The sequence below is a fragment of the Cinclus cinclus genome, chromosome 1 (genome assembly GCF_963662255.1).
Source record: "Cinclus cinclus chromosome 1, bCinCin1.1, whole genome shotgun sequence".
Lineage (NCBI taxonomy): Eukaryota > Metazoa > Chordata > Aves > Passeriformes > Cinclidae > Cinclus > Cinclus cinclus.
Window position 1 is genome coordinate 26,507,413 of NC_085046.1, and position 15,791 is coordinate 26,523,203.

The following is a 15,791-nucleotide window of genomic DNA, read 5'->3' on the forward strand; positions in this document are numbered from 1 at the left end:
ATATCATGTCCTCATTTTACTTAGTTTACTAAACTTCCAAGTAAGATTATAGCTCGCTTTCCTCTAGAGGAAAGTAGTTCCATAGTTCAAAAGTCACTTGAATTTTAGTCGTTCAAAATCTCTTTAAAAGTAATTGCTGCTATTCTTTTTACAGTGTTCCAGGCCAAGTTTCCCTGTAGTGCCACTGATGCAAAGAGAGCAGTGTGTGTTTCTTTTGTTGCAACAAAATAAAATTGATTAATTCAAAATATTTAATTTGTTAGCTTGTTCTGATAATTTCTACAGTGTGTAGCAGATAATTGACTATAGATGTTGGTTAATTTTTCATATTTGTGGCTAAATATGCAATAGCTATTTGCAATTAATTTTAATAATAATTGCTTGAAAGTGTATATGAAAAAGCTGTGAAGTTCGGTTTGACTAGGTGAAGTCTTAGAGGAAAATAAGCAAGCTGTGTTTGTGAAAGTAACTGATGACTGTGATAAAAATGCAAATTTCCACAGCAACAGTTTGAAGCTGAACAATTTTGAGTTTTACTTAACACTTTATGTGTATGTTTCATTGCTAGATACTTATGAATATGGTTTCAATAGAAATGAAAATTACAGAAATATATTTTGCTGTGTTTTCCTGATATTTTATAATGATAAGTAAGGGTAAGCGCTATTTTAAATCTGAGCTTTTTTCAGTAATTTGTTTAAATAATTGCTTGCAGCAAATAAAAATATTGCTGTTGTATTTAAACCCCTGTCAGTCTCCCAGCCCAACACAGCTGCTTACTCACTCCCCCACCAGCAGGATCAAGAGAGAATGGGAAGGGTAAAAGCTGGAAAACTTGTGAGTTGAGTTAAAGACAGTTTAATAGGGCAAGCAAAAACCATGCACACACGCAAAGGAAAACAAGGAATTAATTCACTGCATCCCATGAGCAAGTGTTCAGCCATCGCCGTGAGAGCGGTGCTCTATCACATGTAACAATTATTTGGGAAGAATAAATGCCATCACCCTTAACATCTCCCTTCTCCTCCTCCTCCTCCTCACTGTTTACTGAGCATGATGTCACACGGTGTGGAATATTGCTTTGGTCAGCTGGGGTCACCTGTCCTGGCTGTGTCTCTTCCCAGCCTGCCATGCAGCCCCAACTTCTTTGCTGGTGTGGCAGTAGGGGAAACAGAAGAGTCCTTGGCTCTGTGCATGTCTGCTTGGCAATAACAAAAACATGTCTGCTTTATCATCACTGTATTCAGCACAAATTCAAAACATAGCCACACATTCACCACCATGAAGAAGATTAATTCCACCTCAGCCAAAAGCAGAACAGTTATAAAAAGAAATTGGAACCTTTGAAGCTTTAGTTTGATCTAGTGTTCTTATGTTCAATGACTTGGAGATTTCTGCATTGCCACCCGGTGGTCACTGATTCACTATTTACTTCTGAATGCACAAGTAGCCTATCATTACAAAGTTGCTGTCATAACCAAAATGCAATGCAACAGTTACTTTTTGTCCAGTTTGCCTAGTCATTCAACTCAGCTGATTTCCAAAATAAATTGAAAAGTAGTTGAAAAGGTGATTACTGTCTAATCATATAAACATGGCTTGCAACCTTGAGAATTATTTTTTAATGTTAATAGGGGCAGGGTTTACTCTTAATAGTTCTGGCTTTGAGCTGTACTTTGGAAAGGTATACCCAGATCACAGGCATAGACTGTATTTATAGTCCTTTGTACTCTTATATGCAGCTGTTCGGTAGTTTGAAAAAGAAGTTCCAGTAATGAGCGAGTGTGTTTTGTAAACACATTGAAATCCAATAATTTGTTTTTATTTTTTCAGGTTTCCTTTAGTAGGTAGATCACTATAGCTGCAGATATCATGCTGTGTCCAGAAACTTGTTTTAATATTTGAGCTTTAGAGTTTTTCAGGGCACAGTATTGAACAAAGAGTCTCCTATTTATGAATTGGATAGAAATCAATGCAGTGAAGGAAGAGTAATATGCCCATTTTCTGCAATCAGATTTATTCTGAAATGCTTAAAGCAAGCTGGTGAAATACCACAGGGTTCTTCATAGTTTTTATATGAAATTTTAGGTGGTATTGTGAATGAGCCTGTTTTCTTCTTTGTAGCATGGTAAATAATTGCATGGAAGGAGTGCACTCCTTTCACATCCTGCAGGTGTCCCACCCAGGGTCCCACATAATGATGATATTGACAATTTGATTGTTCTTCCCCTGAAGACCTTATTTTCTCCTTCTCCTTGTTGACTGTTACAGAAGCTGTTTTGCTTCACAGGGAGGGGGTCTTACACCTTCGACTTATGCCTTGGTGCTCTGTTGCAGTGGAAGTTTCTGTCCACCACTGAACCTCTCTAGTGGCTGTAAAAGGTTTTTCTATGACAGCCACTTCTGTTTTAATCTCTATTTTAATGTGAAGTTATTCATTAGCTGAGAAAATACTGCTCTGAATCTAACTAATTTCTTCTGGACACCAGTGCTCCCTCCTGGGTGTTTGGTGCTGCCACCTTTTCCTTTTGAGGACCTGGTGCAGCAGCTGCCTGTTCAGTTGTGACTTGTATTCCTGTTGGATTGCTTGCTTGCATCAGTGTGCTGTTACATAAGGTCTTCCATGGAGCAAAAGGGATGATAACTCATCTGGGAGCAACTCTGTCAGAGCTCATATGGAAACAGCAACATGGCCAAGAGTTAGAGGGGAGTTTTCATTCAGACCTAAAGTCATTGACCCTTAATAAATACCTTTACTTGACTTACTGATAAGTTCTGAGATTGTGAGAAATCCAGTTTACTTTCTAGTACAGCTGTTTATTGTGTGAGGTTCATATCACCTGCATGGCCTGTATCACTTGTCCAAAAGCTGTCTTTGCGCTGCAGACATGTGTCCAGAAATCAATGCTTAGTAGAATAAGTGACTGTTTTGAATTGTAACTGCCTTTAAAACTGCATAAGTAAACATACACGTAATGCTAATTTTATACCTATTCTTGCTCAATGTATTAATCTGTTAGTTTGAAAAGCCTGTAATTAATTCATAAGTCCATCAGTTAAAAATGTGTTCTCGTTTCATATATTACCCTATCCCTGTCACATCCTCCCTCTCCTTCCCCCACAAAAAAGGGGGAAAAAAGCCTCTTTCTTACTGAATTTGTACAGTTGCTTTTCAGTTTTTTCACTTCTTTATGAAGATAATTGTCATTTCTTTTTATGAAAGTCTTCTTCAGACACCAGTCTGTCATTTTGGATAAATGTGTTTGTGCTAAGATCTTGTAATAGTAGGACACCCCCAACTGTGTTGTCGGTTTTTTTGACATCTTGATTGCAGTGTGTCTGAAGATGTCTGCCACACGTCTTAGCATGTGTCACAAGTGTAGATAGTATGCTTGCCAGTTGTTGCCCTTGGGTTAGTTGCTGTGAGTTAAATGAGAAAAGTTCTACATTTTTTGAGCAGTTTCTTTTCCATCTCCTATCTATGTTTGTTACTGTACTTTGATGTGTTTGTCATAGAGTAAAATTCTCTTGCTAAAAGCAATGCTGTAGTTGCCATATGCTCTACAGTGTAGTAAAACATTTTTGCATTTGAATTTTGCCCCTTACTGTGGTCTGCTGCTGTCTGGTATAAAAATCCATTTTTCAAAATCATGTACTTTAGTACTCTCCATTTATTAATAACAATATTGTTCTGAATTTATGATGCATGAAATTATTAATGTATTTATTTGAAACTGTTGGTCCAGTTAAGAATTGAATGAAGTATATTTTTAATACTGTGCTCGCACAGCATTTAATTTTGAAAACATAGAATTTACTATATAGTTTGTGTTTCAGAGTGTATATAGATGTGGTTGGTGTACGCAGATGTCCTCTTTGGCAAAAAATTACCTTCTCAGAGAAACAGAGGATCAACTGCAGCCATGACAAGAATTAGGTCTCTGTTTCTGTTTCCCTTAGTGGTATAAATTTCAGAGCAGTTGTTTTAATGATATTATTTTAAACTCTGTGCAATTTCTTTTTATTGACAGTCACATGAAAATATAAGCTATTGGCAGAGTAAAATTACTTCAAAATCAGGGAATAAAAAAAGTTTATTTTCTGTATGTAATGGCAAACATTCAACAGACAACTTGGCTGTAATTGTAATATATAGATGTCATTAAAGTAACAGTAAGTGGTGTGAAAATTTTACCTTCTTGAATTTCATGTGTTTGAATTCATAGGTTAGTATTATACTAAACTGGTTTTATTGTTCATTGTTAATGCTGTTCAAAGAGGTGTCAGAAGTGCAGTTACGATACAGTAATCTAAGAGTATACAAACATAAGGATTTAATGACTTTAAGGAGCTCTTAGGGGTATTCTGGAGACCCAGACTTCAGAATTTTTGTGAATGTTAAGGAAAGGCAGCATGCATTTTAAGCAAAAGCTATCTTAAGTTGTTTAAAAGTTATTTTATTTTCTTCAGTGTATTTTCTAGTCAAAGAAATGAACCAAAGACCAACTTAATGCTAAGTTGGTCAAAGAACAACTTAATGCCAAGTTGGTCAGAGGTGCAGTGGTAATACTTAGAACCAAACATCTTCTTTAAGGTTCTGTATCATTCCTCTGTTGTCTTTTAGGCCTTAAGTATTCTCACTGTCTGTACAATTGGGGTACTTTTAGAGGGAACTTAAAGATTACCTTCTGAGGCATTTACTAAGTGAGCCCCTTAGGTAGCTTTCTGCTCCACGACCAGCAATTCCCAATAATTTATTCAGAAAGGTTGGATTTAGCAACTTTAAATTGATTTTTAAGTGTAGCCACTTAATGGATGGAATTATTTACCAAGTAGCAGCTTTTTATCTGCATAGCTATGCATTTGGAAGTCATGAAAATAATACCTTTTAAAATTTTGTTAATTGGATCAAAGCAATTTTTTAAGCACAGCAAAAGAAGTCAGGTAGTAGTAAGTTGGACCTTTGTGGTACTCAGCATTTTTAAGGATCCTAAAATGATATATTTAATTTATATTTCTTATTTATTTACACTTTTTGGAGTTTACTGAAATTGTCTCTTTCCACAAGCCAGTCAAGAACAATTACAAAGTATCTTCTCTGAAACCTATCTTCAGGGGTCTTGCAGCTTTGATTCAACAGCTTTATTTGGCAGTGTACACCAGGTCATTAGTAGTCTTACAGGCTGGATTTCCTTTTTTAGCTTCGTGGTGGACCAGATTGTTTTGATGTTTTTATTAGCAATGATTAGTGGTAATCTAGTCTGTTTTCTTCAGCTAAAGACCACCCTTTTTGCTGGTTGCAACAGTGTAATGTTGAGCTTTTGCTAAATGTCAGTTAGGTAGAAGAGCAAGTGCCTCCTTATCTGTCAGAGATCTTAAACTCTTTAAAACTGTCACTAAGATTTATATACAAATTGGGGCAAAAAATTTGGTTAAAAATATGGACCTCCCCCCACTTTGGAAAAGGACATATATTTGTACTGTTATAGAAATAATGTTTAATGCCACCACATGTGAAAAGGATGGAAATATTTGCAGCACCTTTGTGTCATTTTCTGTGAGAAAGGATAAAATACAATCAGGTATAAATGACTGATAAGTATAATAAAGCAGCTATTTCAGAATGAAGGTAAGATAGTTTGGGGAAGTCATCGTTCTAATTTTAGTAGACTGATGGTGCTTAGGCTAAAAAAACAAACCTAATTACTTTCAGTTGGTGAAGAAGCATCAATGTTTGAAATAAGCTGATTTTATTTTGCGGTGTGGATTGAGGACACTATTGCTGCATCTGTAACATGAAAAAAATTTTTAGTAAGTACTTTGAAGAAAATGTTAATATGTTTAGAAGTCTGAAGGAATTCCTAAAAGGTTAATGATTCATCAGCTCTATGATTTCAATTGGCCATGTGTTTGTACATTAGTACTATTGCTGAAAAGGAGATTTGCTGACATCTATTCAAAATTGTGTTATTAGAATTGAAAAAAACTACTTTGTGGAATGTTTCTAAAAGCTGATACCACATTATAAGGAAAATGGAGTGACCCTATGCATGAGCTATATGATCTTATATATCCCTAATGAAATTTGTCTGTGAATGCACTTCTGCATATTGCTTGTCCTTTCATTCTAGGACAGTTTTTATTATGAAAAGAAACATCCTGCCATCTTATTTTAATTCTTATTGATAAGGCTCATTCTGTAATGGAAGACTACGTTTCTTAAGCAGTTCCTGCAGTGTTGCTTATTTCCTGAATGTAGTTTCAGTGTATTAGGCAGACCTCTGTTTCTGTGGCAAGGAGAGTTGGAGCACTGTTGCTATTTTATTACAGCCAGGGGGTAATGAAACAAAGTGAAAAATCATGTTGTTATTTAATTGCAGACTTGAGTAATATTACTGCTCTGAAAGCACAAATTTTGACTTGATTGCTGCATTTGATAAATAGCTGAATTTAATTTTTTAGTAAAGTCTTCACTTTAAGTCTTGACAATTAATTTTTTTTCTCTTATTGAATAGCAGCTAAATGTTCAAAATGTGGGATATGAAAAAAAACCAGTTTTGTAGTGATTAGCTTTAGTATTTTAGTTTTTTGTCATTTACAGTAGTACTAATACAACTCTTGCTCTTCTGCAAAATTTAAATAACAAATCACTTTAAAGACACAGTTTTCCTAAATTTGTGGTACTTAGGCATGCATAGGTGCCTTAGCAATCATAAAAAATACCTTAGTTGTACTGAAGAGGAATGGAGAAACTGAATGATTGAGCCTAGCTAGTTTAAAACCAGGTACAAATGCGAATGCTTAAATATATATACATACATATATATATATATATATATGCACACACACACACATACATATATATATACATTTCATCAATCACCAGTGTGGTGTCTCAGAATTGTCAGTTTGTGCTCCACAAGCAATACTTTGGTTTTGAAGTTGCACAAGGTTTTTTTAAGGTCAGTCCTACCACTCATAAAGTAGGTAAATAGTATTTTTTATTTCATGTGTCTGTTCTTTTGTAGTTGGTTTGTACACTGAATGCAAATTGGAAAAGTGGAGTGCCCATTTGTTGACTGGATTCTACTGGCATAATGAACCTCTAGAAGAAAACCCAAACACTTTCCCCTTCCCTCCAAAAAATGTTAATTTTCAGGGAGAAGAGCAAGTTGCTTTTATCTAGAAATATGATTCTTTACTCAAAAAATGCATTGAGTTTCTTTAATCTTTGGTTACAAAGTCTTGTTTTTTTACTTTCCTTCCTAATGGAATGTACCGAATGTGGCTAGAAGAAAGTAAAACAGTCTCTTTCTTCTTGTTTTTCAGTTGTAATCTAATACAATCACATAAAACAGGTGACTTTTAAGAATAAAACTCGCTTTAAAATGTACATTTTACACTCTTCATAATAGTTTCAAAAATGTTGTAAACTTTGAGTATCTCAGTATTTCTCTCAAATCATTCCCCCTAATCTGTATATGTGTACGTTTCCTTCTGAAGTCATAACTGGCAAGCTGCTACTTCTGCAAATTGTCTCTTCTTGTATTGATCTTCCATTTGTCCTGTGTAGGTTGCTATGGTGTTGATGGAGAGAGTGACTCTATCATGAGTTCAGCTTCAGAAAATTCCACAGAGCCTTGGTTTTGTGATGCATGCAAATGTGGTGTCACACCTAGCTGTGAGTTGTGTCCCAACCAGGATGGGATCTTCAAGGAGACTGATGCAGGCAGGTAAGACTGAATAAGTGATTTGATTTGTTTTGATGTCACCTTACCTTTAAAAGATCGAGTTTTTTCCTATACCTTGTAAAGACTCTGCTCAAGTCTATTGACCTTAAGTAGGATGTAAATGGGAGGAAAAATGCTTGTTTTTATTTTAGTTGAGCAAAGGACTGGGTCAGTAATGCCAGGTAATGGGAAAAAGCAGCATAACAAAATTACATTGAAGGTGTGCAAAAGGTATTCAGACAGACCTGTCTGAATTTATTGTGATAATTTAGAATTATGAAGATTATATTCTTAGTTTTTGAGACTATTCTTTGCTTCTCTTTAGGATTGAATTCAGGTCTAATTTGAGAATAAGCAGATTAATTCTCATGATGTCTTCAATTCCTGTCATATTTGGAAAATAAGATGTACATATTAATTATAACTAATTATTTGTATGAAGGCAAAAGATGTGTTTTCAGTGATGTCTGATTTATGCTTAATTTTGTGAGGTATTGCTGCATTTTTTTTTTTTTAATAGACCATGAAAGTTAAGGTTTTTCCCATATACTTTATGGTTGTATAAATTGCAGGTGTGTGGTAATAAGCAAGGTTTTCAGATGCTGGGCTTTTCATAAGCTTTTAAAATAAAAGTTACACAAGTGCGTTAATTTTGAACCTTGAAGGTGGTAGTGCTTTTTTAATACTTTTAGGGTTCAGATCATTGTTTCTGGTCTGTAGTAGGTTCGAGTGCATGTGCATCTTCCTTATAAAGCTTTTACATCACTTAGCAAAATGTGCTTCTTCAGTTTTTTTCTGTTGTAATAATACTGCTACTATATGTAAGAAAAATATTTTTAAAGACTAAAAGCCAGTTGGGTAATAGGAATTGTGAGACTTGATAATCACCTGGCTAGTTTTATTGTATTTCAACCTTTTTTACTTCTGTATTCTGCAAACAATTCAAGCGAGATATATATATATATATATGTGTGTATAAAATCTGACTTCCCATACTACCTTTGTAGGAACTATAGTCAATATTTTAATAATTACTTAAATTTTTTCTTGTGGAATGGTGGTATGCTTTTGGTTAACTTGGAAGTTTTTTCTTTGTTACATTGGTTGTCTGTGCGGAAGCACATGCCTGCCTTGGTGACAGTGGGCATTATCACAGTAATTTATTATTGTTATTCTATCTTTATTTATTAGATAATGTCATATTGCTCTCCTGGATAAATTTATTCTCCTAGATGAAGGGATTATGTATCAGAAAAAAAACCCCAACCAATTGCCATTGAGTAATTCACATTACTAATATGAAAATTCCTGTGCTCTCACTTTATTATTTATTTATAAATTTGAATTCTCAAGGCTAGGGGACACTATAGGTAGAGGTAGGGTCTTGGGACAGTGTCCATTATGTTTCCATTGTACTCAGTTAATTGTAATCCAATTCAGTGCTTTTCTTGATGTATTAGCAGGAAGAGACTTCTGAGTAACAGAATCCTTTAACTCACCATTGCTCTTCATCCCTTTACTGCCTTATAAAAATAAATTCTTCATATGCATCAGTGCTGAAAATTATATAAACCAAACCTAGTCAGTTTCTCTTCATAATCAAATTGGAGTAATTTCTCTTTTTACATGAAAGGTGAATCATTAGAATAATGATGTGTTTAATTTCTCAGCAGAAGCCTTTTCACATTAATCTCTCAGTTTCACAAGTATAAATGTGAATTTATGAAATTTTATTTCTCAAAATGCTATTATCCAAAAATATAAATTCTATCCTTGTTTCAGTATAGAGTTTTTCTTCCTTTCTAACCAACATCTGTCATCATTGCTCCAAGCTAAATGGGTGGTAAAATAACAAGGAAGATTATTCTTCTTTGATTACCCAATTTGTCTTAATTACAAGCTTCTAAAACGTGAAGCTAAATAAATGAGCAGGAAAATATTTAGAACTGGTATTAAAATCAGCTGAAGCTGCTTCAGCTGTGAACTTGACTGACTTGTGTATGTTTTTTAATAAAGATTCAGGTCTGAGTTCACATATAGGTGGTTAAAGAAATGAGGCACTTGTGTGCCAATCACACAGAAACGGCAGTTTAAATCTGTAGTACTTCAATACTTGGGTGACATGTACTAAAACATTTTGAGAAGGTCAGTGTGAAGCAAGCAGCCAGCTGTTGGGTTTATCATAGATAAACTCCTACAGAGTGCAGCAGTATTAAATACACCAGTGGAGCATGAAAAAACTGTGCAAATTAAATTGAGAAAGCAGCTGCTTGTAGAAGATGTGTATCTTTATATTGAACTTCAGAGAGTATATTTAGTAGGTTGTATTAAAACTTACTATCAAAAATCTCCAACAAGACCCATGGAATTTTTGCTGAGAATAATAATTGTGGAGATACGAAACTTGTGTTTATAAAGATTTGTTCTGTATTGCACACCTTAAATTAAAGGAAGAGTATAGAAAAGAAGCCCTACAGAAATCAGATTTTTTTGCATTTACAATCAAGAAGTCTTTTTCTCTCAGTGTTAGAGGTCTCATTCTATGTGTTTTATTTTACTTTTAATTTTTTTAAATTTCCTTTTGAAAACAAGTACAGTATGCTCATGTCAGTGAGATACTTTACTAAATAGTAATGTTTACCAAAACACACATTTAAGCACATACATAAGGTTTTTTTAGTAGAGGAGCTTTAGGCCAAGCTATTGCCATTCCTGGATACAGTGTTGAAGGGCGAAGGTGGTATCTGGTGCACCATTGTTCCCCTGCAGGGGTATGTTGTGCCTCCACTCGTTTTGTGGGGAGTCAGACAGAAGATGTATTTTTCATATACTAATGAGAAGAATATTATTTTTTGCATGTTACATTATATTAAGCTAGAGTGTTGTGCTGGCATGCTGGAGTGTCTATGCTGTAATAAAACCATTGATGAGGTTTACTCCCTTTCTGAGAAGCAAGAAGTTTGGCAGAGCACTTGAGTCTCTCATCTTGTTCTCTGTCAGCTGGCAGGCTTTCATATTTTTACTACATTGTTTAAAGACAAAGTTGTAACTCATCTTTAATTTTTGTTTGCATCTATCTATAGTTACAGTGTGGTGACCAAATTATTTTGTGGATGTGAAGAACACTAGTAAAATTTGTGGAGGCAAAACAATGCAGTTCTTGCATATAAATGTGTATTTGGGATATACATTATTGTCATTGTTTTACATTCATATGTTTTAAAGGGAATTCACTACACAGCATTTCAGACCTGAGTTATTTAACCATAGAATAAGTGCTTGTTTTTAAATACAAGCGGAAATAGTGGAAATAGTGGAAATAGTGGTTCAGTCAGTGTTGTGGCTTGTTAGATCTTATGGAGTGAAGCAGTTTAATGGCTTTGAATTAGTTTCTTACTGCTACTGGGATTTTTCTGTTATCCAGTTATTCTTGGTCTGTTTCGGGGGAAAATGGTAACTAAATAGTCTGTCTACCATTTTTGTGCATCGGAAGATCATTGTTTTCTTTTGTAAAGACTGAAATACAGATGTATTTTTGAGCTTGCTACTGAACCTTTCATATTTTGCTTTTTTTGGAATTTGTTGGGATGTATGATTCATAAATAACATTAAACTTAATAACTCTTAGTGTGATAAATCCCAATGTTGTTGGTCTAAGGACCATTGATGAGAAGTATGCTGCTTTGGGAAACCAGGGCTACATGGAGCTCCTGAATAGTATAACCATAAACTTCAGTATTTCTCTCGTCTATAAGCAGCTAGTTAATAACAGTAGCTGTTCTAAGTGCACTTGAACCCAGGATGTTGTTGCTCTGGTATAACTGAATTTTTAAAATTGATGTACAAAGGAAAGAGGAGGGAGAAGAGAGAGGCTAAACAGTGGTAGAAGATTGGATTGGATGGTTGTGGATTTAAGCAGGTGGTAACAGATCTGTACTGAATCCCTGGTAAAAGAGACAAGGGAAGAAATGTTTCTCACATCATCATGAGTCTTCTTGAATACAGGGAGTAGATTCTATTATTTGATTAGAACAGAAGAGAGTTTTGGTCTTCACTAGTGATACATTTACTGTTAAACAGTAATGGCTGGGAAGATTATAAAGTGCTGAATTAACACACTTGCTGAGGCTCAAACAGGATATTTCAGCTCAGTTATGTCTGAAATCTCTAGTTGTATTATATATCATGTGGGACTTTATAGGTTCAAAGCATTAGTGACAATCTCTGCAATTGAAAAGCCATTTTCTTGAATATCTTAAAACAGCAGAAAAACAGCAGTCTTGACCTTCTGTCTATCAGAGTTTTCTCCCACCTGGTAACTTAGCAAGGAGTAGCAAATACTTCCTGAATTTGATGAAACAGAAGGATTATTTGCAGTAGTTTGTCTCAGTTAATTTGAGTCATGCATGCTGTGCAGAACAGATTTTGAGTTTGTCACTAACTGATGGTTTGTTACAGTGAGAGCTGGATCTTTTACAAAGTGTTCATTATGAGAACAATAGAAGAAGAGGAAAATTTGTCTTCTGCTGCAATGTTGTTTTGGGGTAGCTGAGAGCTTCAGGAGGTTAGGAAGATGCCTGTCAAGAGCAGTCTTGAAGTTGAAGCCTTTACCATTCTTTGGCTTTTGATTACTATACACTAAGGTCCAGATTAATTTGCTGCCCCTAAGGGCTGAAGATTTAGACCTCTTACTCTAGGGTTTTTTTTTTTTATGGCTAGTGAAAAAGGAACAACTAAGTAACAGTCTGTATATCTGAGTTTCACATAGGCCTTCCTGTTACACTACCCAGATGTGTTTATTCCTGAATACAAGTCCTCTCTATGTTGCTTAAAACTGGTTAGTTTTGGTGATACTGACAGGTGTAAATAACACTGCAAAGTCTGACTAATGCTTTGTTTTCTTCATAGCTATATGCTCGGAGCTCAGTGTTGCTGTGGCTAATTTTATGTATAATTTTGTTCCTTCCCTTCCTACCTCCTATCACATCATGAAAATATATGTCTGCCTTAGATTTATAAGGAATATCAAAATCTTCACACACTTTTCGTGTTCCTTGAAAAGTGTGTGGCTTGTGAGAGCCACCAGAACAGAAAGGTGGTGGTAGCCCAGCCCTTGATCCAGACAGGCAGAGCAATCCCTGTGGCTTTGAAAGGCCTTACTCTATGGCTCAGCTGTCTGAGCTGAATTCCAAATAGGCACTGCATCCCTGCTTTTAATGTACTTCAAGTGTTTCAGCGAGCATTGTCAACATTTACAAGGGACTTTGAAATCTGAAAATGGTAAGTATAATTTGGGATCAAAATATTGATAACAGTAACCTAATTTTGTCCGCTGTTTTAGGTGGGTCCACATTGTTTGTGCCCTCTATGTTCCAGGAGTGGCATTTGGAGATATTGACAAGCTGCGGCCAGTAACACTAACTGAAATGAATTATTCCAAGTACGGTGCAAAGGTAAGTTTAGAAGAGATGCAGTGGCAACAAGTAGTTGTATTTTATGTTTTTACATGTAATAAAATAAAACGTTTCCTCCCAATTTTATTTTTTCTTTTTTTACAGCAATTTTGTAGTGAGGTTCAGGACTAAAAATGAGATAAAGCTTGTTAACAGTTGCTACACTCTACAACCTTCCTGCTCTTCAACCTTTCTATCTGTTCCCTGACCACTGTTCTCCATAATTTGTCACTGTTTTTGCCCAATTTCCCTGATTTTTTGCAGACCTGCTAATTTCTTTTGAAGTCAGTGGCAGATTGACAAAATGTGTATGAAAAGCAAGGAGGATTTATGAGATATGGGAGGTTAGGTTGATTAAGAAAGGGAGGGGCAGATGTACATTCAGTAAGAATTATTTTAGTGTTTGTATATAAGCTGGTATGCATACAACAGGCTGTTCCAAAGCAGTGTTTACAAAAAATCCACAACAATGTAGGATCCTCAACTTGAACTGATGAATGGTTCTAAAGTTAAAAATGTTTTACATGTAAATGTTTTCAGTCCAGATCAAAAGTAATCTTGAGCAAACCATACAGAAAACCATTGCAGTGGGCAGAGGACAGTGCTCATTAGTTTGCTAAATACTTGTTTGTATGGCTGATGGAGACAGTGTGGAGAAGCCATGTTATCAGGCTAATGTGAGGGGAGGTGGTTGGTTGTAAGTCTGCAGCTCTAAAGCTTCATTTCTGACAAGTCACTTTTGTTTTCTTGAATGTCAGTTTGTTAAATTGAATATTAATTGAAAATATGTAGTGCAGTTTTAAATACATAAAAGAGATTAAAACAGTTTGGATTGTCCATGTACAACATGCCTGTATCAGGAGCCTTGGCTGAGGCATTTAGCCTTGTTTAGCAGTGTTTGTGTAAAAAAAGGTTGGGGCAAGCATGCCAGACCCTGTAAACCGTTGTTGAAATGAATCATGCTCTTTTTATTTTTTTAATAACATGAGTGATGTATAGGATCAGGTTAAACAATTTGGGCATCTTTTCTTTCTGTGAGTGAAAGGTGAACTGTACAGGTGAGGACGACTCATTACTGTTGCAAAGCTCTAAATGCTGTTTGCTGTATTAAGTGTGGAAGTTACAGCTTATTTTGCTACATTCCTCCCTGCAAAACCAGCTTAATATAATAGTTTCTTTTCATTTAATTCCTTTCTGTTAGGTGTTGCACCTACACCGCTAAAGGGTGCCCTTCTAGTGTAGCATATGTGATGTTTTGAGGTTCTTCAGTCACTGAGTTTTCCTTACCATTCTGTTCTGTTTAACTTTCTGCATGGAGATATTTTCTCTAGGTGATAGACAGCTTTATTCATTGAGTAGGAGTCTAGAAATGCATGCCTGCATAATTTTAGGTGATCTTTATGCACTGGATAGCATCACTGCTTAAGCAGTGCATGTTTCCATTTCCTGCTTATGTGCTCATTGCTGTAGACTGCTGGCACAGGGATTTGGCTTGAAATTGTGGTTAAACAAACTGAGGAATTGATCTGACTGAAAAATAAGTTATTTTTTTTTCCTCAGGTCATATTAGGGAATGTCAGTTCATTGTTTTCCAAGTGACTGTGCCTAGAATGCACATATCTGAAGCCACAGTTCCTTAATTAAGTGAATCGCAACCTTCCTTACTGATATTTGTGATTTTTGAGTATTTGCTTCTGCACTGCCACATGTTTACTCCTCAGTCATTGCTTATCAAAGGACATGTACATAATTATCTATGGTTGCCAGTCATTGAGAGCACTGCTCTTTTATTGTTGTTTCTCCTCTGAACTTGTTGAACATTTGCTGAAGAGTGCTGATTTTTTATACCATACTTACACAACTAACTGTGCTTTAATTGCTTGGATAGTATTTAGTTGTTTTGATGGAGGGGAGTGCAATACATGGAAGTTCATATAAAAATTTGTCCAACATGATGTTTAGATTATTTAAGCACTTCACCATTGTTGAAAATGGGAGTTGAGAAAGGAGGAAGCTTTAAGTACTGTCAGCTTTTGAGAGCATACTTGGTTTCTATACAACACAGGAGTTAACCTACCAGTTTGGTTTTATATATATATCTGACATAAATTATCAAATACTAGGCAAAATGCACCTGAAATATTTACTGTGGCATTTTCCATTCTTCTTTATAAAGGAGTGCAGCTTTTGTGAAGATCCTCGTTTTGCCAGAACCGGTGTGTGCATTAGTTGTGATGCTGGGATGTGCAGAGCTTATTTCCATGTGACCTGTGCTCAGAAGGAAGGCCTCCTCTCAGAAGCAGCAGCGGAAGAGGTAGCTGTGGAAAAGATAGAATAAAAGACCTCTATTGAAAGCTTATGGAGATGACCTGAAATGGTGGCTTTTTTGTTCACAGGTCCTGAACAAAGTTTTTTTAAGTGGGTAACAAGGCCTAGGCTGGGTAAAGAACTGTACAGGGAGAGCCCTTCACCAAATTGTACAACTCTTAGCATCTTTTGAAACTGACTGGGAAAAAGGATAGAGAAAGTTAACACAGAAGTTGGCTTAATAGACCATCAGTTAATACAGACAGGAATTCTATTTCCTGAACTTCACATACGGTGACAC

The 15,791-nt window shown here is 35.6% G+C and overlaps 1 protein-coding gene across 1 annotated transcript in view; it reads left to right on the forward strand.

Moving 5' to 3' along the window:
• Positions 1-15,791, forward strand: part of PHF14 (PHD finger protein 14) — a 157,848-nt gene that overhangs the window by 19,733 nt on the left and 122,324 nt on the right. Inside the window, exons 5-7 of the mRNA XM_062495253.1 lie at positions 7,574-7,733; positions 13,072-13,183; positions 15,360-15,497. Of these exons, the coding sequence (XP_062351237.1) occupies positions 7,574-7,733; positions 13,072-13,183; positions 15,360-15,497 (410 nt within the window). The remainder of the gene's footprint in view (positions 1-7,573; positions 7,734-13,071; positions 13,184-15,359; positions 15,498-15,791) is intronic.